This window comes from Mus caroli, unplaced genomic scaffold (assembly GCF_978045245.1).
Source record: "Mus caroli unplaced genomic scaffold, Mus_caroli_1 scaffold_8, whole genome shotgun sequence".
NCBI classification, from domain to species: Eukaryota; Metazoa; Chordata; class Mammalia; order Rodentia; family Muridae; genus Mus; species Mus caroli.
In genome coordinates, this window is record NW_028227263.1 from 117,710,187 (window position 1) to 117,735,513 (window position 25,327).

Below are 25,327 nucleotides of genomic sequence, written 5' to 3' on the forward strand. Positions count from 1 at the left end.
TTATACCAGACCCCAGAGTGACACCGGGTGACACCATTCTCCCCTCCCTGCGGTTTTGCAGGCTGGGCAGATGGTGGAGGCCACGCCCCCCGGAGTTCCGAAGGCTGGGTCAAACCGGAGGGCGGGGGAGGGGGGAATGACGCACTGGACAGCAGCCAATAGCATGATGCGGTTCGCGTTGCCTGAACGACCGCAGCCCCGCCCCTTAGCTGGCGGAGCTCTGCCTCCCCACCCCCAACCCGTTTTGTAGGAGGAGCCTGCGCTTAACCTAGAGGGGTCTGCTGCTTGTTTGGGGGAACCTCCTGGATCCCAGGCAACTCTTTCGTTTTCCGCATTTTGTCTGCCCGTTGCTGCTCTCTCTTAATGACTTCTCACAACTCTGGGAACAAACTCAAACTTTTTTTTTTTTTTTTAGTTTTGGGGATTTAACATTTGAGCTTTTTGAACAAACACCGTAGAACTGAGCTAAGATTCAAAATTTTGTGTGTGTGTGTGTTTTTTTATTTTGTGTTACGGTTTCGTTTCGTAGTGAAGGGTTGGCTTGCTCTTCACTATTTGGTCTCTGGTACCCTCCTTCCTGTTTTCTAGGATCACGTTCGGATTCTTTTTGTTTTAGGCAGTCTCGTGAAGCAGGACTGCAGTGTAGACAAGGGCCTTGAAATTCTAATCAGGCTTGGCTTCCATATCGCTATTCCTGGAGCTGCAGGTGTGTCCCTTCGGAAAATTCCTTTTGCTTAGTTTTTGTGGTGTTGGGGACGGAACACCGAGGTGGTGCTAGCCAAAGTACTCTTATCACTGAGCTACATCCCCAGCCACTTTTTTGTTTGTTTTCTGAGACAGGGTTTTGCTCTGTAGCCTAAGCTGTTCTGGAATCTTTCATCTTCCTGCTTCGGTTTTCTAGTGCTAGGATTTAGGCATTACCAGCTTGTCTAGCTTGCTTTCAGTTTTTCTAAGATGGCTTCCAATACCTCCTAAGAAATAAACACAGGGCTTTTCTCCCTTATCTTATTGCAAGGGTCCAATTCAAGGCACACTCTCAACAGTGAGACAGCCAGACTCTCAGATGTTCTTCAAATGTTCTTGATTTTGCTTTGTTTAGTTGTTTGTTTTTAATGCTTTTTTTTTTTTTTGGAGACAGTTTCTTTGTGTAACTCTGGTTGTCCTGGAACTTACTTTCTAGACCAGACTGGCCTTTGTCCCACAAATGTTGGGATTAAAGGCACGGGGCCACCACCACTCTCTTGGTTTTGCTTTTTTTTTTTTTAATTTATTTTACACGTGTGTTTTGACTGTATGTATGTATGCATGTATGCATGTATGTATGTGCACCATGTACATACCTGGTGTCTACAAAAGTCAGAGGCATCAGATCTCCCGGGAGAGTTACTGACAGTTGTGAGCCACCAAGTAGGTGCTATGAATCAAACCTGGGTCCTCACTGAACCCTCTCTCCAACTCTTTGTTTTGCTTTCAAGTTGAGGTCTCATGTAGCCCAGGTTGGCCAGGAACTTATTTATTTTAAAAATAGAACGTATTATTTTGGGTTTATGTGTACCGTGACATGCATGTTGAGGTCAGGTGACAATTTGAGAGAGTCCTTCCAGCCCATGGGAGGCAGGGATGCAACATCAGGCCTGGTGGCAAAGCACCTTTATTCACTTACTACCCCCACAGCCCTGGACCGTGATATGCATAGGTAGGCGATCTTAGACTCCAGAGCCTTCTGACCACAGTTGGTCCATGCCATCCTGGATTCAGATCCAGGACAAACAGCTCAGGTGCATATTTAACATACCGAAGTGGACCTGGCCTCCAGGTTCTCCCAGCATCCCTCAGTGCCTACCTGGCCTACCCCTGCCCTTTACCCTGAACTTTCTGGACCAGGGGCTGGGCTTCCCCTCCCCCAGAGGCTCATCCTTATATAATCCAAACTTTTGTCTTTTGTGCTCTGTGCTCGCTCTCTCTCTCTCTCTCTCTCTCTCTCTCTCTCTCTCTCTCTCTCTCTCCCTCCCTCGCTACCTCTTCCTCCCTCCTTCCCTCCCTCTGTTCTCTATCTTTCCCTCCCTCTCCTCCTTCCCCTCCCTCCTTCTCCTGAGTCTTCCTTTCCATGGTGACTTCTCTGGCCTCCTTCTTTGGGACCACCTGCCCAAGAGCAGCTTCCCAGTAAACCTGCCTTTATATACTCTAATCTGGCTTGAATTGGCTCATTTCACTGGGAGAGAATAATTTACCAGTTATTGTTCTTTAACTTTTTAAGATTTATTTAATTTTGTGTATATGAATGTGTCTGTACCACCTGCATGCAGTGCCTGCAGAGGCCACATGTTAGATGCCCTCTCTGAGTTACAGTCAATTGCCTCTTGTACCTCCCTACTCAATCCCTAACCCTCTACCTGCCCCCACCTGGACGAGGGCCCCTGAGGACAAGTTCTAAGGTTACCTCTGCAGGCTCTGAAGTCATCTGAGTGCTGGTCCCGGAGCACGTGCACAGTGAAAATCTGTCAAGCGCTCAGGCAATGTAGAGAAAGAGAAATTGAGATGGCAGAAACAAAACCAAACCTCAGTTGTGGGCCAGCAAGATGGCTCCGTGAGTCACTAAGACCCATGTATTGAAAGTAGAGAAACAGGCTGGAGAGATGGCTCAGTGGTTAAGAGCACTGACTGTTCTTCCAAAGGTTCTGTGTTCAAATCCTGGCAACCACATGGTGGCTCACAATCATCTGTAATGAGATCTGATGCCCTCTTCTGGAGTGTCTGAAGACAGCTACAGTGTACTTACATATAATAAATAAATAAATCTGAAAGAAAGGAAGAAAGAAGGAAAGAACCTACAAGCTGTCCTCTGACTGGTATGTGTATATGCACTTGAGTACAGGTACACGGAAACAAAACAAAACCCAAAAGTCCCCCACCTGAACTGGATGTGGTAGTTACATAAGATCCTGTCTCAAAGGATAGAGTGGTAGAGTGTAGGTATGTGCCTATCTCATACAAAACCCTGGATTTAATCCCTGGTATTAGGGGGAAAAAAACCACTCCTTCCAACCAGTGAGGTGGGGCCCAGGCACACACTGCCAATCCCACTTCCATCTCCTTTTCCCAGGTACGTACCCCATCTCTGTACCCAGCGGGAAATCCTGTTGCCACACAATGAATACCAGGAAGATGGCAGACAGGTTCCAACCCAGAACAGCCACAAACCTCCTGGACAAAGCTGCTTCTCTCCTCTGTGAAAACTTGGCCTTCCTGAGGGGCTGGACTGTGCGTGCCTCTATGGGGCTTTTGTTGTTTGTTTGGAGGAAGGTTATGTGTGGTGGTGGTGGTTTTTTTTGGGGGGGGGCGGGGTGGTTAAAGAGACAGACAAACAAGATTTTTCTGTGTAGCCTTAGCTGTCCTGGAACTCACTCTGTAGACCAGGCTGGCCTGAAACCCAGAGATCTGCCTGCCTCTGCCTCCCAAGCACTGGGATCAAAGGTGTGCACCAGCACCTCCCAGCAAAAAATTTAAAAATATAAATATGTATGTGTGTGTGTCTCAGTGTTTTGCCCATGTTTATGTCTGCACTACTTGGCCCTCTGGTGCACATAGAAGACTTTGGATCCCCTGGGACTGAAGTTGTGAGCCCCCATGTGGAGCCTTTGGAAGCACAGCAGTGTTCTCAAAGGCTGAGACATATCTGCAGCTCCCCTTTCCTGTTTTCTTTGAGGCTGCATCTCAGTGCATTCAAGGCTGGCCTTGACCTCACTCTGCAACTCAGATTCCTTCTAACTTCCATCTGCCTGGATCTGGGATTACAGGGGCTGTGCCACCTGGACTGCCAGTGTAGGGCAATTCCTCCCCTTTCTTCTCCATCCTAAACTGGCAATCCTCCAGTGCCCCCGTGTCAGTAAAGCCCAACCATCCCTTTAGTTATGGCCTGAGCTTCCTCCTGCCCCACAGACTATTCACCCAGGACCTAACTGGAGGGAGGGTCCTCTCTCCTCTTCAGTCCACCCTATATCCCTGCTGTGATCTTGCTCTCTTAGGCTTCACATCCAGAAGCTTTAGAAAGTAAAACCTAAGCCAGACACGCTACGCACCTGTAATTCTAGTGATTGGGCATTGTGCTAGCCAGGAAGATCAGGTCATCCTTGGCTACATAGAGTTGGAGACCAGCCTGGGCTGTGTGAGACCTTGTTTCAAAAAAAACAAAAAACAAAAAACAACAAAACAAAACAAAACACCCAGAACCCAACAAAACAATTCTCTATGAGGCTAAAGAGATGACTCAGAAGTTTAGAGCACTGGCTGCTCTTCTAGAGGTCCTAGGTTCAATTGCCAGGACACATATGTTGATTCAAGACTATTTCTAAAACCAGTTCCAGGGGACTGAACACCCTCTGACCTCATTGGATACCAGGCATGCACAGACATGCATGCAGACAAAACACCCATACACATAAAATAATAAAAACAATTCTAAAAAAAATCTCCAGGAGCCCATGCCTCCATCCCTACTTCCTTTGCAATTTTTTTTTTCTTTTTGAGTCAATAGCCATATTCTTTAATGCTACATAAGCTAAATCACCTACACTGGATTCAAAATTACGCCGATCCTCCTGTCTCAGCAGCTCGAGTGCTGGGATTACAGTTGTAAGTCACCAAGGCCTGCAAAGCTTGGCTTTCTCTGAGCTACTTCCTCTTGATCACATTACATTTATTTACTCATGGCATGCAGGTAGTGCAGCACCTATGTCCAAGTCAGGAGACAATTCACAGGAGTTGGTTCGCTCCTTCTATCATGTGGGACCTGGGGATTGAACTCAGGTCATTAGGCTTGGCGGCAAGCACCCATAACTGCTGAGCCATCTTGTCAGTCTGGACAATTCAGGCTTCGCAGACCTCCCTAGTTCTGGCCATCTCTACTTCACTGTAGTGGCAGTATTACTATTAGTATTATTGTTGTTATTTCCCTGTTACTGAAAGCATGGTCTAGGACTGATGCTCTTCCTGCCTCCGTCTTCCAAGTGCTGGGATGACATGCCTGGCATCACTAACTGCAGGGACCACGTGTAGTTTGTCAACGGAGCCATATACTTTTTTGTCCCTTGCTCATGTTTTTTTTTTTAGCCAGAAATGCTGCCCTATTCTGGAACCTTCCTTAGGTACACTCTTACTAATGCAGACTTCAGGTTGGATATACATCTATCTTCCACCAAGGCCTTTCTGTTTAAGGTGTGCTGGGTGACTGAACTGCCTCCGGCCTCTGAGCTTCTGAAGCTCTGGCTGATCTGGGGTGCCACAGCAGGGTCAGAGCTATCATTCCTGATGCTTCCTGAGAGCTAGGAAATCGGAGGCACGGTTACCTTGGTCATCCACATAGGTATCCTATCATACCACTCCCACCCCAAATCAATCAATCAATCAATCAATCAACCAACTTTAACAACATTTTTAAAAGGCTCCAGCACGGCTCAGCAGTAGAGCGCCTGTCTAAAATCTGCCAGTAGGAGGACTGAAAATACAGCTCTGTGTGGGTTTACCCAGCACGGTAAGACGCTGACCAAAATAATCACAGACAGACAGAGGAAAATTAGGGTTAGGCTTCCTGAAAGAATTTGAAGCTCTTGGCTAAAAATTTATTGATCCCTCTATTTGTGTCATTTCTCAGGATGCGTGACCCTCCCCACCAAGGTCAGGGTGCTAGTCATATTGGTGGGAGGGGTAGGTGGTGTGTCCGTCATACTCATTGGTGGTGAGGCACCGTAGCATGAAGTGGCCCAGGTCATGCTTGGATATAACCCTCGAGGGCCCTCGTCCATCCAGGGTCACTGTGTAGGCCCCAGTTAGTGGTTGGTCTCCTGTGAGAGAAAGACACTGGGAATGAATGAACCGGCCATCCTTTCTGGTTTTCGTTTCCTTCTTTTAAACTTTTTAAGTTTTAGATATGATGCATGTTCTGTGTGTATGGTGGTGGGGGTGGGGGTGAGTGGGCTGGGGGCTTTCCATATTAACTCATCAAATAACTTGTTTTTGAGACCAAGGATTGCTATGTCACCCAGGCTGGCCTCAATAGCACGGTCTGGGACGACAGGTATGTACCACAATGTCTGGCATCTCTTGAGCCTCTTTTCCCTGTCAGCTCAGCTGTACTAATGTGAGGAAGCGCTGGACACACAGGGAGGCCATCTGTAGGTGTTCAGCTGCCTCTTCCCCCAGATTCTGTATCCCGACACTCTGCCACCTTCCAGATGCACAAGGCAAGAACCCCCCTGCAGGGCCGGAGAGATGGCTCAGTGGTTAAGGGCACTGACTGCTCTTCCAGAGGTCCTGAGTTCAATTCCCAGCAACCACATGGTGGCTCACAACCATCTGTCATGAGGATTTGATGCCCTCTTCTGGTGTGTCTGAAGAGAGCAATGGTGTACTCACATACATAAAATAAATAAATAAATCTAAAAAAAAGAAAAAGAAACCCCCATGCAAGAACGACCTTTTTAGAGTCTCACCGACTTCCGGTATCGAGAAACAGGGATAATAAACGAGGGTGGTTTTTTTTTTTTTTGCCCTTTTTTTTTTAAGATTTATTTATTTATTTATTATATGTAAGTATACTGTAGCTGTCTTCAGACACACCAGAAGAGGGAGTCAGATCTCATTACAGATGGTTGTGAGCCACCATGTGGTTGCTGGGATTTGAACTCCAGACCTTTGGAAGAGCAGTCGGGTGCTCTTACCCACTGAGCCATCTCACCAGCCCCACAAGGGTGGTTTTTAGGGCTGGATTGATGGCTCAGTGCTAAAAAGCACTTACTGCTCCTTTAGAAGATTCAGTTTGGGACCCAGCACCCATATCAGGCATCCCATGGCTGCCTATAGCGCTAAGGTAGCGGTTCTCAACCTGTGGGTCTCAATCCCTTTGACAAACTTCTATCTCCAAAAGATACTTACATTACAATTCATAACCGTAGCAAAATCACAGTTCTGAAGTAGCAATAAAAATAATTTTATGGTTGGGAATCACCACAACATGAGGTAGTGTATCAAAGGGTCACCGCATTAGTAAGGTTAAAGACCCGTGCTCTAGGGACAAGGGGAGCCAACGTGCACATACCCACACATATACATGCATTTAAAAATAATAAAGCCGGGCGTGGTGGCGCACGCCTTTAATCCCAGCACTCGGGAGGCAGAGGCAGGTGGATTTCTGAGTTCGAGGCCAGCCTGGTCTACAAAGTGAGTTCCAGGACAGCCAGGGCTATACAGAGAAACCCTGTCTCGAAAAACCAAAAAAAATAAATAAATAAATAAATAAAAATAATAAAAATAAAAATAAAATTTGGAGGCAGGGTTTCTCTCTGTAGCCCTGGCTGCCCTAGAACTCTGTCTGTAGACCAGGCTGGCGAATTCACAGAGATCCACCTGCCTCTGTATCCTAAGTGCTGGGATTAAAAGTGTGTGTCACAACAAGCCGGCTAAGAATGAATCTTAAAAGAACAACAACAACAAAAAAATGATGGTGATTTTTTTTTAACATGTGCATTCTAGGTGATTTGTTTGTTACAGAGCCAGTAGAACAGTAAGGAGATCAAACAAGCCCAGCATGGGGCTGGAGAGATGGCTCAGTAGTTAAGAGCATGTTCTTCCAGATCCCCAGCACCCACATAGCAATCCGCAACCTGGGACTTCAGCTCCAGGGGATCTAAACCCTTTTCTTCCCTTCTTGGCACTGCACATACTTGGTGCATAGACAAAATGCATGCAAAAACACCACACACATAAAATAAATAAAATAAAATGGAAACAACAATTAAAAACCAGCCAAACACACAAAACCAAACCAGGCATAGTGCTGAACATTTGTAATTCTAGAATTGGGAGGTGGGGTCTGGGGGGATTGGAAGTTCACGGTCATCCCCAGCTCCACTAGAAGTTCAAGGTCAGCCTGGGCTCCATGAGGCAGAAGATGAAATAAGGCCAAGAAGGACTGAAAATGTCTTTACCACTTTTCTTTCTGATTTGGATTTTGGGAACGTAGTCTCAAAACCCGGGCCAGCCTAGAACCGGCAACTATCCTGCCTGGGCTCCCAAATTCCCGAATTAGAGCTGAGCACCACATACTTGCTTTCCCCTTCTGAGGAAAGTGTTTCTCTCTCTCTCTCTCTCTCTCTCTCTCTCTCTTTCTTTCTTTCTTTTTTTTTTTTTTTGAGACAGGGTTTCTCTGTATAGCCCTGGCTGTCCTGGAACTCACTCTGTAGACCAGGCTGGCCTCAAACTCAGAAATCCACCCGCCTCTGCCTCCCAAGTGCTGGGATTAAAGGCGGGAAAGTGTTTTTTTTTTTTGGGAAAGTGTTTTTTAATGACCTTTTTACTTAAAAAATTAAGTTGGTTTAATTTAAAACTTAAATTGTTGTATTTACTTGTTGAGGAGGGAGTCACATGCCACAGCTCATATGTGGAGACCAAAGGACAGCTTTTAGGAGGGCTGTTCTCTTCTTCCACCGTGTGGATCTCAGAACTGAACTCAGGTTCCAGGGCTTGGCAGGCAGGAGACTTTGCCCACTGAGCCATCTTGCCAGCCCACACTTTTCTGCTATTCAGGTGTGCGCCTGAATATGAACCCAGTGTTGGCAGTTTTAGAGGAACCAAGGACAACTGGGCCAAGCAATCTGGGGGAGAGCATGCTGGTGGTAACATTGCCATGCCCACCCCACCCCCACCCACTCACCTATGTGTGGGGGCATCACTGCCACGTATTTCAGCCCTGACTCCTGCAGAATCTTATGCATCCGGATGTGGTCATCGGTCACGTCCTGCAGGCGTTGGGGCACCTTGGTCGGGTCCCATAGTAGGAAGGCTGGTGGGGATAGACACAGGGCAGAGTTAGCCTGGGCTGAGCAGAATCATTAGGTGGCTTACCATTGCCTGTCAGCTGCCAGAACGCAGGTCACGGCAAGAGGAGCCATGCTACAAGGTGTGAGAAGACACCTGACTCCTACCAAGTTGTCCTCTGACTTCCCTATGCACCCCACCCCCCTGCACACTCACAACACATTTAAAAGTTGGTATGTGTGCCCGTGCATGCACCATGTGTGACGGCTCAAGTCCATGCTGGGTTCCTTCGAGGGCTCTCCTTAGTATTTTTTGAGACAGAGGCGCTCTCTGAATCTGGAACTCAGCAATTTAGCTAGACTCTTGACCAGCAAGTTCCAGGGATCTTCCTGCTTCCACCTCCTTAGAGCTAGGGTTACAGGAATAGCGCCATCCTTGGCTTTTAACGAGGGTGCTGAGGATCTCAATTCAGGCCTTATGATAGCGCTGTAAGCTCTTTGCCAGCTGAGCTCTGACAGAGCCATTCCTCCAGGAACAACTGAGACTCTTAGAGGAGCGAGTAAACGTGTCTGACTTAGGCTGGCAAGATGGCTCAGTGGGTAAGAGCACTGACTGCTCTTCCGAAGGTCCTGAGTTCAAATCCCAGCAACCACATGGTGGCTCACAACCACCCATAATGAGATCTGACACCCTCTTCTGGTGCATCTAAAGTCAGCTATAGTGTACTTATGTATAGTAATAAATAAATCTTTGGGCCTGAGTGAGCGGGACCAACCGGAGCAAGCAGAGGTCCTAAAAATTCAATTCCCAACAACCACATGAAGGCTCACAACCATGTGTACCCACATACATGAAATAAATAAATCTTAAAAAAAAAAAAAAAGAACACTTGCTGCTCTTCCAGAAGATCTGGGTTTGATCCCAGCACCCACAGGGTAGCTCACAATTCCTACAACTCCAGTTTATTTATTTAATGTATATGAACAGTGTATCTCCATACACACCAGAAGAGGCCATCAGATCACATTATAGATGGTTGTGAACCACCATGTGGTAGCCCGGAGTTGAACTCAGAACCTTTGGAAGAGCGGCCAGTGCTCTTCACTGCTGAGACATTTCTCCAGCCCCCCAAATAAAATTATTTTATTTTATTTTATTTTTTTAAAGATTTTATTTATTATATGTAAGTACACTGTAGCTGTCTTCAGACACTCCAGAAGAGGGCGCCAGATCTCGTTACGGATGGTTGTGAGCCACCATGTGGTTGCTGGGATTTGAACTCCGGACCTTCGGAAGAGCAGTCGGGTGCTCTTACCCACTGAGCCATCTCACCAGCCCATAAAATTATTTTAAATAAAATAAAAAAAAAAATAGGACTGCCGAGATGGACCAGTGGTTGAGAGCACTGACTGCTCTCCCAGAGGACCTGGGTTCAATTTCCAGCAATCACATGGTAGCTCAGTAACTGTTAACTCCAAGATCTGATACCTTTGATACCCTCCCACAAGCACACATGCAGGCAAAACACCAATGCACACAACACTGTTACGATTACACTACTACTCCTACAACCACCACCACTAAACAATTATACAGAATCCATGAAACCTAGCCCGAAACAAAACTTTTTTCAGGATGGGGGGGAAAGGGAGTATAAATTAAGTGAACCTTATAATTTCCTTAATGGAAACAAGATTTTATTTTTTTTTTTATTTTTTTTTTTTTATTTTTTGGTTTTTACGAGACAGGGTTTCTCTGTATAGCCCTGGCTGTCCTGGAGCTCACTTTGTAGACCAGGCTGGCCTCGAACTCAGAAATCCGCCTGCCTCTGCCTCCCGAGTGCTGGGATTAAAGGCGTGCGCCACCACGCCCGGCGGAAACAAGATTTTAATTTTAATCACTAATGGTTGTCTCTAAGACAAAAGAAAAAAAAAACATTAAAAACAAATCATTCTAAAACTACATACTTATGACCATTTTTCTTTGCAAACTGAGCAGGAAATAACCATAAATGAGTTTCTTTCCTGCCCCCCAGCTGCCTGGACCACGTACCCCTTCCTCCCGCCTTCTCCCTTCCCAGGGAGACCATCAGTCAGTGGTAAGCAGAGAGAACAGGCTGGAGAGGTAACCTGGCATACCCCATCTCTCGGCTCTGACTAGCTACAGCAGTATGCACGTGGGCCACTAGGAAATTTCAAGTGCTGTGGCTTTGAACTAAGCAAAACAGGTCATAGCTAGCGTTTCACAAGAGTCCGCTCTGCTTCTCTCCTACTGTGCTGGGAGGATGAAGTGGTTTTTATTCCTAAGCACCCGCAACACAGTAGGTGCTCAATAAATGCTGTTAGCATTAATTGCTATTATTAGCTCCTCCCAGATTACTAAGGATTACTTCATTCCTGTGCACGGAACCTAGGACTTTGTACATGTTAGAAGGCGCTCTACCACTGATCCGTACCCCAACCCCTCATTGGGGGATTCCAGGCAGGGGCTCTACCACTGAGCCACGCCCCCAGCCTCTCATTGGGGGATTCTAGGCAGCAACCACTGAGCCACGCCCCCAGTCCCTCACTGGGGGATTCTAGGCAGGGGCGCTAATACTGAGCCACGCCCCCAACCTCTCATTGGGGGATTCTAGGCAGGGGCTCTACCACTGAGCCATGCCCCAACCCCTCAATGAGGATGCTGTAGTCAGGTGCTGTACTGCTGAGCCACATCCCAGGCCCCCCGGGAACTTTTGTTTAATATCAGTTTCTCTCAATATAACTGGGGAAGGCGGAGAGTTGGTGTTTACCAAACAAAGCTGCATCATATTCTCTGTGAGGTGTCTCCCACCTCTTGGTTACCATTTTCTACCCAGGCTTGTCCACTGCTGTCCCTGATATTTTTGTAGTGCCTTCTCTATCTTGGCTCTGCTTATCTGGGATGCCTGTTCAACCACGGATCTGTTTGTCACCTCACTTTTATCTGTGAGCCACGTGAGTTGCAGAATCCAGGGCACATCGCTATGTTCACAGTTGGTGCTCAGTGAATGTGTGATAACTTGGGATAGCTTTAATACCTTATTTCAGAGGACTGGGACTGCTTGTTTAGTACTCACCCCCTTCCCAGTTCAGCCCCACTTCCATGACCCCACCACCCACCCGAGGTGCAGGCCACGACCTTGTCCACTCCATGTGCCTTCATGGCTGTCACAATGTTCCGGGTGCCCTCGGACATGACTGTAGTGGGACCTTAGAGGGGACAGAGAGTGGCTGTCACTGGCAGGGGGCGGTGGTGGCGGTGGCAGGGGTGGCAAGGGTGGGGCTGGGGGCGGGGGTGGTGCTGGAGGCCGAGGTGCAGGGAGGGGCCGAGGGCAAAGGGGGGGCTCAGTACTGAGGTCGTTGCCAGTGCCCAGTAGCACGATGACAGCTTCCTGCCCAGCCACAGTCTTGTCCACATCAGACGCCTGCCGAACATCTCCCACCACCACATGGGCTGGCTGGGGCCCTTCTGACGGCAGCCTGCTGGAGTCTCGAACCAGCACCGTCACCTCGTAACCTGTGGACAAAGAGGAATAGAAAGGCAGGTCAGCGGGCTGCAGGGCGACTGTTTAGGACCCTAGAGAGTGTTGGGAACCCTTAAACCTATTTTCTTCTCAGGGTTCTCCATTCCCAGCCTTATTCTTGGGTAATGGGCATCAAGCTGGCAAATTAACAGTTGATATTTAGCTAGCTCTTAAAACAGGGTAATACCTTCATGCTGGCTCACAAATTATCTGAATGTAAGTCTCCATGACAATATCCCTGATTATCCCTCTCTGCCGTCCAGGAGGGAACCGGTTGACCCCTGGCATAGCACCTGCTCTATATTCCCCCATCCATGGTCCTGGAGGAAAGGGAGGAACCAAACTCAAAGACTGAATGAAGCTGGGATTAGTTCCCACCCGTAGCCCAGGGCATCCCTAGTGTTTACTAAAGATAAAAACCCTAGTGGCTTCAAAGGCCAGTGACTCAGCTATTCAGAAGGTGGAGGTATGAGGATGGAACCTTCTGGGTAATTAGTGAGACTCTCTCTCAAAGAAAACTCAGTGGTAGAGCCCCTGCCTAGAATCCCCCAGTGAGGGGCTGGGGGCGTGGCTCAGTGGTAGAGCCCCTGCCTAGAATCCCCCAGTAAGGAGCTGGGGGCGTGGCTCAGTGGTAGAGCCTCTTCTTAGAATCCCCCAGCGTGCTTGTCTAGCATAAATGAGGCCTTGGGTTTCACCCTTTAACTTGAAAAAAAAATATTGATGACAAACAATTAAAGGTCATCAAGTAAATAAAAACTTTGCAGTCACTGTTGGCACCTGTCACAGGGATTTGTCTTTTAGTCTGAAGATATTACAGAGAAAGCAAAAAAATAGCTGGGCGGGATGGCACACGCCTTTAATCCCAGCACTTGGGAGGCAGAGGCAGGCGGATTTCTGAGTTGGAGGTCAACCTGGTCTATAGAGTGAGTTCCAGGACAGCCAGGGCTACACAGAGAAACCCTGTCTTGAAAAAACAAACAAACAAAAGCAAAAAATAGAAGAGTCTCCATTTCTGGATAGCTAATTTCACAAATAGATGATGGAAGATTTTACAATCTGATACAATGATGAAGATGTTGCTGCCACTGCTAAATAACCTTTGGGGGAAGCAGGAGCAGAAGGTGGGGAGTCCTTCACACTAAGTTCTACATCTCCATCCCCGCCCCCTTTTAACTTCTTTTTTTTTGTTTTTTTTCGAGACAGGGTTTCTCTCTGTAGCCCTGGCTGTCCTGGGTTACTCTGTAGACCAGGCTGGCCTCGAACTCAGAAATCCTCCTGCCTCTGCCTCCCGAGTGCTGGGATTAAAGGCATGCGCCACCATGCCCGGCCCCCCCTTTTAACTTCAATCTTATATTTATTTGTTCTTTGAGACACAGTCTCGAGTATTGCAGACTGGCTGCAGACTCCTGTTCGATTGGTCTCCATCTCCCATGTGCTAGTAACAGGTGTGTACTCTCAAGATGATGGAGCCCAGGGCCTCACGCATGCTAGGTAAGTGTCCTACCACAGCTAAGCTAGGTAAGCTACGTCCACAGCTCATTCTAATGTTCATCTTGCAGCTGGCTGTCCGGGTTTTGCTCAGGCTGGCCTTTAACTCCCTGTAGCCCTCGCTGGCCTGACACTTAAGGACCATCCGCCTCAGTGCCGTGGGTAGCTGCAATGACAGGCCTGCCACACTGCACTGGACATTTATAACATTCTATAAATGTTGTAAATAACATTTCTAGAGTTAACATACACTGTATCCCAGATACCAAACAGTTCAGCCATATTCTCTGCTTTAATCCTTAAATCAACCCTGGTTTGGGATTCCGGCCTTATGGCAAGAGCTAGCTTTGTGGTGATCTGGGCAAACCACTTGATCTCTCTAGCCTTTAGGTCCTATGCTTGTAATATTGTTAAGACAACACTGAAAACAATATCTCTGTGTTTTTGTTTCTGTTTCCTTCCATTCTTTTCCATTTCTCACCCTTACCTTCTTTCTTTTCTTCTCCCCTCAGAAAACTCTTCCTGTCTCCTCCTCTCCCCTCTTCTCCTTCTCTCCCTCCCCTTTTTCTCCTCCCCCCTTCCCGGTCTCATGTAGCCCAGGTCAGCCTCAAACTTACTATGTAACCAAGGATAACTTTGAACTCATGAATCCTATGTTACATGAAACCTTGTCTCAAATAAAAACAAAGCCCATATTTTAAATATGTTACTAGGGCACTGAATGTAAAAGATTCAAGTGGGATCCCTACTTCACAAAATATACAAAATTTAACCCAAGGGCCATTGAGGTGGCTCAGCCAGCAAAGGTGATTGCTGCCAAGCCTGATCATCTGAGTTCGATTCCTGGGATCCATATGGCAGAGGAAGAGAACCAACCCCCTCAAGCTTTTCTTCCGACCTCTAGGCTCACGCTATGGCCACAATATACACAATACAAATGTCAAAAGTTTTTTTTTTTTTAAATTAATCCAAATGGTCAAAGATATAAATAAGTATAAGAGAAGACTATCAATTATTGGAAGAAAATATAAGAACACATCTTGATGGCCACATGTTAGAAGATGGGATCTTAGCTATGACATCAGAAGCATAAAGAAAAAGCAAAACCAAATGATGGGGCTTCATCAAAATTGAAAACCTCGCATGTCCACGTGGGTGTGTGAACACATGGGTGTGTGAACATGCTGGGGCCTTTACTCTCAGCAGTTGGAATTCAGTAAGTCTGTGGCCAGTCTGGCCTAAATAGTGAAACCTTGTCAGAAAACCCAAAACGAGCAAACTTTTGGTGCGTCAAAGACACCAATATGCCGGAAAAGATGTTTGCTACACCAGTGTGGATTCTACATCCAGGTTCTGTGTGAAAAGTCAGGAGAGAGACGAGGGAAAGGGGTGGATCTGACCAGTAAACACTGTGATCCTGGAAAAGAAGAGCCATGGTGGTGCACACTGGTAATCTCAGTGCTCTGAGGCAGAGTCAGGAGGATCCCAGGGGCTTAGTGGCCAGCCAGCCTAGCCTGCTCAGTGAGTCACCTGTGCCAATGAGACCCTGCCTCAAGAATGGAAAAGACATGTTGGATGACTCCTGAAGAATTACAAGTATGCTCCCTCCCCGACCTGCACTTGACCCCACTCCCCCCACAAAAGTAAAAAGAAACATTGTAGCACACACACACACACACACACACACACACACACACACCTGTATTCCCAGCACTCAGGCTGCAGAGGGAGGAGAATCAGGAGTTCAGGGACAACTTTTGCTACATAGTAAACTGAGGTCAGCTACAGGAGACCTATCTCAAAAAAATAAATAAATAAAAAATAAAAAAGAAAGAAAGGAAGGAAGACAAAGGCAAAAGGGCTGGCAAGATAGCTAAGTGGGTAGAAGCATTGATGACCCAACAGAGATACCCAGGACCAACCTGAAAGTTGTCCTCTGACCTCCATAAGTACAGATACACAATAAACAAATAAAATCTAGTTTAAAAAAAAGAGAAAAAGAAAAAGAAAAGAGAGTGTGGTAATGTAGTCCCACCACATGGGAGGCAAGGGGATTATCTCAAATTAGAGGCCACCCTGGTCCACACAGTGTGTGAGGACAGTCAGGACCATAGAACTACATTGCATGACCTGTCCTAATGTCTATAATTCCAACAACTATGGGGAAGATGCAGGAAGTCAGGAGCTCAAGGCCAGCCTGAGTCACATGAGACCTGGATTCAAAAAACCAAAGCCAATATACTACCCTCTTCTGGTGTGTCTGAAGACAGCGACAGTGCACTCATTTAAATAAAGTTAAATAAATTAAAAAAAAAAGATACCACTTCACACCTATCAAGATGATGTAATGAAAAAGCCTGCAGTCAGGGTTGGCATGCCAGTGGGGAGGAACCCCTCCCGTGCTGCGCTGAGGGTAACCCTAAATGATGTGACTACATCTGGCAGTTTTTCTCTTTCTTTTGTTTTAGTTTTTTAAAGATTCATTTATTTATTTAATTTATATGAGTACACTGTCACTCTCTTCAGACACACCAGAAGAGGGCATCGGATCCCCATGTACAGATGGCTGTGAGCCACAGCCATCGTGTGGTTGCTGGGAATTGAACCTCTGGAAGAGCAGTCAGTGCTCTTAACTGCTGAGACATCTCTCTAACCCTCTTCTCCTTTTTAAATGATTTATTTTTTATTTTATCTACACTGGTGTTTTGAACAGACAGTTGTAAGTCGCCATGTGGATGCTGGGAATTGAACCCTGGACCTCTGGAAGAACAGTCAGTGCTTTTAACCACTGAACCACGGCTCCAGTTCCCCTCTGGCAGTTTTTCAAAAGATTACACATAGCCTGATCATGTGACCCAGCAGTTCTACCGTTAGATAACAGACCGAAGGGAAGCGAAAACATGTTTTCACCCCCAAATTCTTACATATATAATGGTACTATCAGTTTTCATAATATGTGCCAGCTGCTTAATGGATAAATCCACAGAGACACACAATGCGGTGGCATTTGACTACAAAAACAAACGAGATATTGACTCAAGTTCCAACAATTTGAGGGAGAAAAAAATATGCATATATAGCTATGTGAAAGAAACCAAGTCACGGTGGGTGTGGTGACTGGCGATGGTCTGTACTCTCAGTGGTCAGGAAGCTGGCGCAGAGGATCAGGAGTTCAAAGCCAATCTGGGTTAGGGAGTGAGACCTTGTCTTCAAAACAAACAAACTAGGGTCTGGAGAGATGGTTAAGAGCACTTGCTGATCTTGTAGAGGATCCAGATTTGAGTCTCAGCACCTACATAGCAGCTCACAGCGGTCTGTAACTCCAACCCCAGGAGATGTGATGCCCTTTTCTGATCTCTGTGGGCACCAGGTACGTATACAGGTGGGCAAAATATCCATACATATTAAGATATAAGTTTTTAAATTTTTTTCCTTTTTTTTTTATTAGGTATTTTCCTCAATTACATTTCCAATGCTATCCAAAAAGTCCCCAATACACTCCCCCCCCCCAGTCCCCCACCCACCCACTCCCACCCCTTGGCCCTGGCATTCCCCTGTACTGGGGCATATAAAGTTTGCATGTCCAATGGGCCTCTCTTTCCAGTGATGGCCGACTAGGCCATCTTTTGATACAAATGCAGCTAGAGTCAAGAGCTCTGGGGTACTGGTTAGTTCATAATAATGTTCCACCTATAGGGTTGCAGTTCCCTTTAGCTCCTTGGGTACTTTCTCTAGCTCCTCTATTGGGGGCCCTGTGATCCATCCAATAGCTGAAAGTTTTTAAATTTTTAAAAATTATTTATTTATTCTTTGGTAGTAGGTGGGGAGGGGACTGGCAGAGTCTCTTTGTCTAGCACTGGCTGTTCTGGAACTCTTTATGTAGACCAGGCTGGTCTTGAACTCACAGAGATCTGCCTGTCTCTGCCTCTGTGCCACCATGATTATCCTTATTTATTTTTCTTTTTTTTAAGTTTTAGAAGCTCAGGAGAAAGCAAACAAACATCCAGAGTGAGCTGGCTCAGTGGCTAAGAGCACTGGCTGCTCTTACATAAGTGGACCAGAGTTCAGTACCCAAGTCGGGTCTTGTAGCTGTAACTAACTCCAGCACAGGGGTCTGAGACCTCTGACACCTGTCAATCACCTGACACCTGTCAATCACCTGCACAACCAATGCATAGATTCATGAGTATAGCCAACAAATACTACAGAGAAATATTAGAAAGACACAAACTAAAAAAAAAAAAAAAAAATTAAGAAAAGTCCATGAAACTAAAAATATAAAAATAAAAACCGTATAGAATCTCAGCCAGGAAACGCGTGCACATGCAGGGCACTGGACTGAGTCCCACATAGAAAAACCAAAACCAAACCAACCAAACAACAAAGACAAAACAAATGCATAAAATCCAAACTGTACTAAAACCAATGAACCCAAAGCCCCAGTCCTGAAACAAGCAATGAAGGTTTGCTACTGTGATTATGCCTTTTATATTTATATTTAATTTTTAAATAACCCAACCTGGCCTTGAACTCACGGTAGAAGTGAGGCTGATGTGTCTGGGTCTCCAGCTCCCATATCCAGAGAGCTGGGATTACAGCTCTTAATCTCCGTGTCCAGTTTTAACTCATTTTTTAAAAAAAGTTTTATTTATTTATTTTATGTATATGAGCATGCTATCACTGACATACCAGACAGCTGTGAGTCACCATGTGGTTGCTGCGAAGTGAACTCAGGACCTCTGGAAGAACAGCGAGTGCTCTTAAATGCTGAGCCATTTCCCCAGCCCTTAACTCATTTAAAAAGATTTGCTGGGCAGTGGTAGCACATGCCTTTAATTCCAGCCCTCAGGAGGCAGAGGCACGTGGATTTCTGAGTTTGAGGCCAGCCTGGTCTACAGAGTGAGTTCTAAGACAGCCAGGGCTACACAGAGAAACCCTGTCTTGAAAAAAACAAAATCCAAAAAAATAAAAAAAGATTTTATTTACTTAAATTTTTGTTTCTTGTTAATTATGTGTTTGTGTTTATATACTTGAGGTCAGTTGTGTGTCTGCGCATTTAAGGGCAGCTGCCCAAGGAGGCCAAAGGAGCTGGAGTTACAAAGTTGTCTGAGGTAGGTGTTAAGAATTGAACTCAGGGGCTGGTGAGATGGCTCAGTGGGTAAGAGCACCGGACTGCTCTTCCGAAGGTCCAGAGTTCAAATCCCAGCAACCACATGGTGGCTCAGAACCATCCGTAACGAGATCTGGCGCCCTCTTCTGGAGTGTCTGAAGACAGCTACACTGTACTTACATATAATAAATAAATAAATCTTTAAAAAAAAAAAAAAGAATTGAACTCAGGTCTTCTGCAAGAGCAACAGGGCTCTTAACCACTGCGCCATCTCTTTAGACCCCAGTTAACTTATTATTATTATTATTTCTGTTGTTGTTATTTTAAGACAGAATCTCACATTGTGGCTTAGTCTGGAACTGGAACTCATCGCCCTTCCCCGCTCAGGTCCGTCCTGGTCCCTCCACACCTTGCAGTAAAACTCACATTGCTCAGGACAGCCTTTCTGGGCACTTCTGGCTCTGGCTTCCCCTTTCAGAGACACCATCTCCTTCACCTACTGTGCTGCAGCTGACTCCTCAGTCTACCTCACCGTTTCCTGCTTCTTGGCCTTTGCTCATGGTGTGTGCTGTCTGCATCCGGCCCCTGCACCCTCTTTCCCTGGATCTCTAAATCACCTTTCTTTGCTCCATCGTGACTCTCTGCTGACCTAGGAATAACCGATAGCCCTGGGAGTCCAGGGGCTCACATTTGCTTCCGGTCTCCCTCACACCTCACAAACGCAAGCTCAAGCTCCCGGCCCCCATGTACCTGAGTTTGGGGATGGCCCCGTGGCTACTGAATAAGGAGCCTCACGAAGCTCATTTGTTGCCTGGCTAGACAGCCGCTTTTCATGCTCAACCTTAATGCCAGCGCTCAGGAGGCAGAGGCAAGTGGACCTCTCTTGTGTTCAAAGCCAGTTCAAAGGTTAGTTCCAGGCCTGGCAGGACTACACAGGGAGACATTGTCTCAAACGAGACAAAACAAACAAACAAACAAAAAAACCAAGCAAACCACACAGTTCACGTTGAAATGAAAAGGGCCACGCGAGGGGCTGAAGAGACAGAGGCTCTGTGGTTAAGAGCCCCTGCTGCTCTATCAGAAGATCTGGTTTCCATTCCCAGGACCCACAGGGTGGCTGACAACTGTCTACAGCTCCCTCCGTTTTTTCAGGGGATCTGACCTTCTCTTCTGGCTTCCATGGCCACCAGGCACAAAAGTGATGCACAGACAGTACATACATAAAAAAGGATAGAAAATAAAATAAAATAAAATAAAATAAAATAAAATAAAATGAAGCAAGAAGCACACGCAGCTAGTAGCTACCAAACAGCACACATTTAGATAAAGACAACTTCTGTGAGATAATTAAAATACGGGCTTTTATCCTTTTCAGTTATCTTCATTACTTATTAACTATTTTACATTTATTTTACCATGTGTGCACATGTGCATCTGTAAATTGTGTATGGACAATGTGCAGGAGTCAGCTGTCTCTTTCTACCCATGTAGATCCTGGGGATTGAACTCAGGTCCATCAGGCTTGGCAGCAGGCGCCTTTACCCACTAAACCACCTTGCTGGCCCTAAAAGATGTGGTGACTTTTTTCTTTATCAATATCATTTGTTATTAACATTTTGTTCATGTTTCTTGTATTTATTTATTTGCCAGAGTGTCACACTGTAGCCCAGACGATCACCAAATTCACAATGTAGCTCAGGCTGGCCTTAAACCCTGTGCTGTTCCTGCTGTCTGCCTCCTAACTGCTGGGAATATAGGTGTCAAACATCTGGTCAGGCTTTCTGTTACGCTTTTATTTTTAAACAAACTCAGCTATAGAGAAGTTGCAAGATTCTCTCGACCTGCTTCCTCTTTTTACTTATATACATAGTATATGATATGCAGAACTTATATATTTGCATAAAAAATTCACACATGTACAAATCTGTCTGTCTTTCCGTTTCTCTTCCTATTTGAGAATAAGTTGCAAAATTCATTCACTTTTAAGGTTTTTCTTTTCCTTCCTTCCTTCCTTTTTTATTTTTGGAGACAAAGTATTACACAAAACAGGCTGGCCTTGAACTATGTTTTCCAGAACTGGCTGTGAACCTTAAAAAGAGAGTGTGAACCTTCCACTCTCTGAGTCTTGAGAGTAAAGGATTTTCTCATCATTTCTCCAGCTCTTTCAAGAATTAAAAAAATAAAAATAAAATAAAATCCAATACTCAATACAAAATTTCACTGCCTGACCAGTACACATAAATTCATATGTCACTCCAACATCTGGCATTCTGTAACCATCCTGGCAGGAATGCAGATGATAATCAGACTGCTTGAAACAGTGGACCCCCCACTCCAAAAGTGCAACTTCCCCAAATGTCTCATGATGGCAGGAGAAGGAGGCTGGGGCCCTGTGCCAACCAGAAGAGGAAGAGATTTCATGGCTCTGACAACTTGTCAGAGCACCTTGGAGGACACAGGGGACAACAAGATGATGGCTGTGATGACCACACCAAGACCGAGAGGGACTGCGTATGCGTGGGTACCTCTTGCCTTCTATTTAAACTCGTAGCTTTCATCAAGACCTTGAAGGCTGGGTCTGGGTAGCAGAGGAGCTTCCGGACATGCCTACATTAAATTCATCTCCTTTTTCTGCTTTCACTATTAGTTTTTCTCACTAATTGACCTACTGAGGACAAGTGGTCAGACCTGGCTGCCAGGGCCTAGGCTCAGATTCTAGCGACTCCCACAGCAACTTGATACATTTTGATCGTTTGTGACCAATTTAAAACAGTCCAGCACTCACACTGAGCCCTAGTTTGAAAAGTCCTAGATTGTAACAATTTTACAAAGTGGTCATTCTTATCATACCAAGAAAGGGAAACTGAGGCAGGTTCTGGTAACTAGCCATGGGCACACAGTTAGTGGGTAGAGAAAACCAGAGCTACATTCAAGACTGGGCTATAATCTTTATATCTGAGTTCAGTTGGCCCAGGAGTATAAGCACCCACTGGACATGAACCTTGGTTCTAAGCACTTTCTGCATTGTAAGTCATTTCATCAGAGTCCCAAGGCAACCCCTGCTTTTGTTTTTGTTTTTGAGACAGGTTTTTCTCTGTGTAGCCCTGGCTGTCCTAGAACTCACTCTGTAGACCAGGCTGGCCTCGAACTCACATAGATTCACCTGCCTCTGCCTCCCAAGTGCTGGGATTAAACACTTGCGCCACCACCACCGCCCAGCTAGCAACCTCTGTTTATCCGTTACTCTTATTTGTGTGTGTGTGCAAGTATGGAAGTCAGAGGTCAAGTTCTTCTGAGTCGGTTCTCTCTTTCTGGGGATTTAACTCAGGTTGTCAGGTTCCTTTATCCACTGACCCATCTGTCTAGCCCGCAACCATTGCTTCAATATTGGTCTTCTTTTCTCTTTTCTTTCTTTATTTTACAGATATTTAGGTCTTTAACTGTAGATGACACAGCATTTGGTCACATCACTGTGGTATGTGGTAGACCTGGCTGCTTAAATGCACAGGATGAACCCAGAATCTGTTTGCTAGACCCTTGGTCCTACAAAATGACATTGAGGGACTAAAACCCAAGCCCTTCCTAGCTACTTGTTTTCCTTGACGGTGCAGTTTCTTGGGCGCTAGGCCGTGGGGCCTACTGAGCCACGCCCCCCTTAAGCCTCTTCTTACAGGTAGATCCCAGGCGGGCGCTTCATCTCTGAGAGCTATATCCCCTAATCCCTTCCTGCCTCTTCTTTTTCTTTTCTTTTCTTTTTTTCCCCCTCTTCTTGTTTCTGACTGGTTTTTCTGAGTCACAGGGAGAAAAAGGCCAGGCCTCCCGGAAATCCTTCGTGTAGTTCCGACTGTGACCAGCAGGGTGAGCCATCGGTAAACAGTGGTATTGGGGATTAAGGTATTTAACAGGATACTCCACAAATTCATGGTGACACAGCATTTGTCAACTTCTCTCTTCCTTTCCCTGTTCCTCCCTAGAAATGATTTATCAGCAGCTTGCTTTTGTTTTGTTGTTTTGACATAGGGTCTAAGGTTGCCCACGATGGCCTTGAACTTGCTGCGTAGCCAAGGATAGGTTTGATCTCCTGAGTCTCCTACCTCTGCCTCCAGGGATGGGGGAAATTACAGGTCTACACCACCGCAGCCAGCCTGTAGTTTGTTTTCACTGGGAGGCCCAGGAATCTCTCCTTTGCCATGAATTAAGGCTCTTATTAAGTCCCTGGGGGAAAGGATAGCCCATGGAGGGGGGGGCGCGGGGGATGGAACTTCTAGAAACTCCAAAGCAGGAGCTGTGCTGGGAACCAGCAGGGACTGGGCTCCTTGTGGCCTCCACCCTTTTGGGGCACTCTGATAGTCAATATCTTAAGAATCGCCAAGGCTAGCAAGGGTGTGGCTCTTTATCTGGAACTTTCAGGTCTGGTCCAGAGTTAACTTCTAGACTGGGGAGTCGGGATGATGGGGGATCCTGCGCCCTCCCCTCGGGAGGCCCCAAAGCTCAATGTCCTTCCCAGAACTGCAGTTCTTGGACTGCCTCTCCTAGTGTGATCACCTCCGTTCTCTTGGAAGTAACTTGCTGCCTAACCTTTTTGATTTTCTGTTCCAGTGACCAAACTATGAGCCTGCAGACAGTTTTTTAGTGCTTAAGACTATGGACCGGAGTTCAAATCCCGACACAGCCATGTACCAGCAAGACCTCTCCGCCTCAGTTTTCTTATGTGCCAAGTGGGGTAACACACTAGTTCCCATTCCAAATGAGGGTCACCAGAATGAGGAGATGGCCCGGCTGGATGGATGCCAAGCTAGTCCTGGCTCAGAAAACCCTTTCTGGGTGTGCTAACTAGGACCACCACCACAGTTACAACATTTCATAAGAACCCCTGATTTGCATAGAACTGTCAGAGGAGTCCTCCAGGTTCCCACAGTTAATTCCTTTACGCCTTGAATCCACATAACGCTGAATGTCAGAGTCCTCCATTTGTGCCCCCGTGACCACTTGCTAGCCAACAGGCTGGGGCACACACCGCCCCGTGTGGTCTCCGCCCGGCCCCAGGACGACTTTTCCCAAAGCTCCGCCCGGTGTTCATGACTTCCCCCACCCGCCCCGACTCCTGCCTGCTTGCACCGCCTGCGCCAGTGTGGTGAGCCCGGTCCTGCCGGTGGCACCGAAGATCGCGATCTTCTTGACAGTCATGCTGCGGGGTCCAGGGCCGGAAAAGCTGAGAACTCAGAGGACGCGCGGGAACACAGTGGCTGCGAGGAGGCGCGCTGCGGGTCCTCCTCGACCCAGAAGGAGGGGGCGGGACCAGACAAGGTTCCAGCCTCCGCCTCACCCTCCTAATTTGGGTTCAAAGGGCGGGACCGAGGCGACGACGCCTCCCGCTGGAAAGAGCATGAGTAGGCCGGAGGAGGAGTCAAATTGCATTTCCAGACCCCCTTCTCCGATAGGCGCTTAGAAGTAGAAGTCACGCCTCCTTCTAGGGAAGGGAGTGGGCGGTGCTAGAGCAGTTTGTCACTCAGCGCGCTGCCTACTAGAGACAGCCACCCTTAGTGGGCGGGGCTGAGCGGGGCGGGGCCGGCCGGGGCGTTACGCCCACCGTGCTCTCTTTGCTCACGCCCCCTTACAGACAGGCTCTGAGATGGTACTGTCCTCTACTAAAGCGTCCTCCCAACAAGCAAGAGGGGTGTGTGGGGTGATTCTGTGCCTGTGTGACCCTCAGTGACCACAAGGGACAGCATGGTTGTGGGCGACACCCGGTTTCATTCCTTGTGTTGCAATGTGAGTTGTGTATAGAGATCATTAATGTTGTTATTTGGCGTCTGTGGGGGTGATACTGTGAGGGGTACTCAGCCTGTGTGATATGGTAAGCTGTAATGGAGTGTGATACTTTCGGATTGGGAAGGTTTGGGACACCACATGGGTGTGTGATATGATCCCATTTATGTGTGACTGTGTGTGACATCAACTGAGATTTCTTTTGTGTCTTGTTGAGGCTCTGATGTATGGGTGTGTAGCAACACAGGGTGTGTCATCTTTTGTGCCTAGGCAACTGGTGTGACATTTTAAGCGTGTAAGACTATGCGATTGTGAACCTTGTGTTGTGTGAGCGTAGACACTCTGTGACACCTTGGAGGTGTGTGACATGCCTGACTGTACGTGCCATTGGTGGTGGTGGCTGTATGTGAGTGTGTCACCTTGCGTGGTCCTGCAGAGCACTATTCCATCCTGTGACACTGTTCAAGTGATTTCATGTGACCCTTATTGTGGTGGTGGCAGTATCTGAGTTATCAATGTATGTACGATCCTGCAGGGCGCTATTTACTGTATTGGTAACTACTGGTGATATCTGAGTGTCACTGTTAGTGGTGGCTATATCAGAG

At 46.8% G+C, this 25,327-nt stretch overlaps 1 protein-coding gene across 1 annotated transcript; it reads right to left on the reverse strand.

Moving 5' to 3' along the window:
* Positions 1-5,572: 5,572 nt before the first annotated feature.
* Positions 5,573-24,277, reverse strand: Blvrb (biliverdin reductase B). The gene is made up of 5 exons (XM_021166972.1): positions 24,062-24,277; positions 12,184-12,348; positions 11,952-12,041; positions 8,708-8,836; positions 5,573-5,840 (listed from the first exon to the last, which is right to left on the reverse strand). The coding sequence occupies exons 1-5, from the start codon at positions 24,138-24,140 to the stop codon at positions 5,683-5,685; spliced, it is 621 nt and encodes a 206-aa protein (XP_021022631.1). The 5' UTR covers positions 24,141-24,277; the 3' UTR covers positions 5,573-5,682.
* Positions 24,278-25,327: the final 1,050 nt, after the last annotated feature.